The sequence below is a fragment of the Eurypyga helias genome, unplaced genomic scaffold (genome assembly GCF_000690775.1).
Source record: "Eurypyga helias isolate BGI_N326 unplaced genomic scaffold, ASM69077v1 scaffold42982, whole genome shotgun sequence".
Lineage (NCBI taxonomy): Eukaryota > Metazoa > Chordata > Aves > Eurypygiformes > Eurypygidae > Eurypyga > Eurypyga helias.
This window is the reverse complement of record NW_010237346.1, coordinates 22276-25801: the sequence shown is the minus strand read 5'-3', so window position 1 is coordinate 25801 and position 3526 is coordinate 22276. Positions and strand designations below refer to the sequence as shown.

At 48.4% G+C, this 3526-nt stretch overlaps 1 protein-coding gene across 1 annotated transcript; it reads left to right on the top strand.

Moving 5' to 3' along the window:
* Positions 1-69: 69 nt before the first annotated feature.
* MRPS11 (mitochondrial ribosomal protein S11) lies at positions 70-3526 on the top strand (the record flags this gene model as incomplete). Its single annotated transcript, XM_010147433.1, has 5 exons — positions 70-171; positions 401-490; positions 1256-1385; positions 2798-2863; positions 3319-3526. Coding segments are annotated over 5 exons (496 nt in total), but the record flags the coding sequence as incomplete, so codon positions are not given.

Sequence of the window (3526 nt, the reverse complement as noted above, 5' to 3'; positions counted from 1 at the left end):
CCGCCGTTACCCCCGCAGCGCCGCGGGAAGGCCCCGGGCTCCTCACGGGTTGCTGTTTCTCTCTCTCAGGGGCCGTACTGCCGCCCTATGCCGCGGCCTCCGCACCGGCCCCCAGAGGCCGCGGGACCTTGCGGAGACGGAGGCGGCGAGTCAGAGCGCGACCGATCTGAGGTGAGAGCGACAGGCCGCGCCGGGAGGGCTCTGCCATTTGCCGCTTGCCGGGAGGTTTTATCGCCTTCGGCGGTTTTTCAGCCGAGAAAGGAAAGGAAGGAACTTGACTCAATCACAAACGCAGCTTGTGTCTTTTGGAGACTTGATCCCTCCGTTCTCTCCTAATACGAAATAAAACTTTGTCAAATGTGAAGAGTGAGTGCCTGATAACTCGTGTTTTGGTCCTCAGCCCGTTAATCCTGCAGAGGAACTCCATGAGATGGGATGGAAAGACCTATGAAGAGATCCCAATAGCTCACATCAAAGCTACATATAACAAGTAAGCAAATGAGCTGCTCCCTTTCTGCTCTCATGCGAAATAAAAGCTTGTAACTTACCCGAGCTTTGGCCAGCTCGAGGCTCAGAGGAAAATAAGACCAGTGGAGTGATGTTCTCCGGGAAGACTGGGAAGATAAGAATACTGAATACAAACCTCAGTGCTGTTCAGGAAGCATAACTGGCCTTATATTGTCTTTAATAGCAGTAAGATTGTTGTTACATATTTTGACTACATTCTGATATGAATAATCGGATGCCGATGGCTTTGATGGAAGGATACTTCTAGCTCTGTGCCCTAGCACTGCTGCTGTATAGCTATTGAAAAAATTGTCATATCCTTCGTGAGAGATGGTTGTCTTATTAGTGATCCCAAGCGTGATGTTTTACTGTTTCTAAAAGCTCTTTCAAGTGCTAGAAATGGTCTGAGCATTTTTTTAATAAATGAAAGAGGTAAAACGCTCACAGTGCTAGGTGGGTCTGAAAGGGCTTAGCAGTACGTGGTGCACCTGGATAAAGCGTCCTTTGTCCAGAAAGGTTTCGCCATCTTGCTTGGAGTCTTTAGGGTGACAGGAAGGTCACTGCTCAGAGATCTCTGCAGCAGGATCATGTCAGTGGGATACCTCAAAAGGGAGTGCTGAGTTAGGATGGCTTGGAGAAAGGAGACAGTGTCCTGTGGCGAGCTGTGCTAGTAATGTGAAAGAGAAGAAACTGGAGAATAAAGCTTGGTTCTAGCTTGCTTCTTTCTTTCGCCCGTCTCTTTCTGCAGCACCCACATCCAAGTGGTCAGCTTTGACAACAGGCCCTTTGCCCGCACATCCTGTGGCACAGAAGGCTTCCAGAATGCCAAGAAGGGAACCGCCATCGCGGCACAGACTGCAGCCATGGCAGCAGCAGTGGTGAGTCTGCACTGATGATTCTCGGCCTGCCAGAGGGGAGCAGGACCCCTCTGGCACTGCCTGAGTACACACCTCGCCTACAGGCAGCAGTCTAGAGCTCTATTCCTTAGTGCTTGAGCAGCACACTGCTGTTTGCTGACAGCTTCCCTAGCTCCATCTGACACAGTGCACATCTTCACGCAGACAAACAGCGTTTGAAACGGGAGTTGGAAATGCCTGGAGTGTAAGCTTAGCTGAGCAGGTTGTGATTGAGAAATACAACTCGGAGCCTATCCTTTTCCAGCTCCAGTTTGCATGGCTCCTTTTTTCTAAGTGAACATCTCTCAGCCATTTGGGAAATACAGCCCCTGAATCAGCAGCAGTTCAATTTTTGCACTGTAGGGGACTGAGAGGCAGCTGTAATTACTGGCTGAATGTTTTACATTTGCTTTCTGCCACGCGAGAACTGAGCTACTGCCAGCAGCTCCAGTCAGAGAAGGTGATGTCCTTGCACGTGTAGTTTCCAGCTGCATACAGTTTACTGTAATTGTTCCTAAAAAGCCATGTGGGTGTCCAGGTGGCAGGAGAAGATGAGGCTGGCTGTGTTGCGGGCCTCATTACAGCAGAATGAGGCAAGGTTAAACTGAAAATCCTCATCCTAAATTAGGCAGAACTCCCTCCAGTCTTTCATGTCAGAGGTGTTTGGTGCCACTGCCAGCCAATAGCTTATTGTGGTTGACTCAGAGGAATATAAGAACATCTTCACTATTAATCTGTGCTCATCGGAGCCTCAGTATAGCTGCCTAGCTGTGCTTGGCCAGGTTTATTCCATCGCTGTTAAAGTTGTTAGTACATTAATTGCACCAGAACATGGAAAGCGAGAGGCCCAGAGGAGCTCCATCCACTTGGTGGCAGCACGGCCATGCTGTACAGCAGGTGGTTTTCTTTTTCAATTTGCAGGCCCCTAGAATTTTTGCACTGAAGGTGTGGACTCCTGCACAGCAAATAAAAAGCTTGCCTGCTTTTCTCATTTACCCTCTAGAAGGAATCCACTGATCACAGGAGAGAAGTCGTTGCATTAGGGAAAGGAAAACAGCTTTGAGTTAGTCCTTGCCATTCAGTCACGTATCCGTAGATAGGCCATTTTCTGCCCTGGCTTTAGGTCAGATAGTTGGATCTTAGGGCTTTTTCTGTATGTAGTTGACAGCCTAGCACAGAAGTTCTCTTGATGCTGCCGTGGCTGTATCCAGGCCTCCTTTTCTCCTGGTGTCTGTGGGATAATCCCCTTAATGTCTGTATCCACTACTACCTACTCTTTATTTTTACTTAAAGAATACTATGATAGCAGGTCAAGAGGGAATGAAAGACTCCAGGAGAGCCAGAGCAGCATTAGTAACACCAAAGAGAACACTAACCAGTTGTTCTTTCCGCAGAAAGCGCGCGGGAAAGGTGTGTTACATGTACGAGTCATGGTGAAAGGACTGGGACCAGGACGCAAGGTAAGTGTCGGAGTTTCTTCTCATAGTGTTCTTTCTCAGACGTCATCCAGGTTTTTTTAATCCAGGCTTTTTTAATCCAGGCCGGGCTCCTGAGTACACCTGTTAACTTGGGTTTTGTGAGGGTGATGTGAAGAATTCATCACTCAAGTGCCTAGTAATGAAGTTGTAGAATCATGACAATTCCAGAGTAATTTCACTTTGGAGGCAGAATAAAAGCTCTGTGTGGGACTTCCTCCAACTAAAGTAGGAAGATGGGAACTCTGATGAAGGGACTGGAGCAGACAGGTATAAACTGGGTTTCCTGGTACAAATGACTTATTTTTCAGATAATTACAAAGTAGAACCATTGGAACAAGTGAATCTCTGGATGGAGGACCAAACTACTTTCCCTTCAGCTTTTTCTTCTTTTCTCCTGGTCAGTGTGATGATCACAGCGTGTCGCCTTGTTCTTCCAGGCTGCCATCAAGGGTTTGACTATGGGAGGTTTGGACGTCATCTCCATCACCGACAACACCCCGGTTCCACACAACGGCTGCCGTCCACGGAAAGCCAGGCGGATGTGAGGGGAGTGGAAGAGACACACAGCATTCAGCTTCAGTTCATCAACAGGGTCTGGGTTGGACGTTGCTCCTGTGACAAATTCCGGAAAGCCACCTTCCCTGG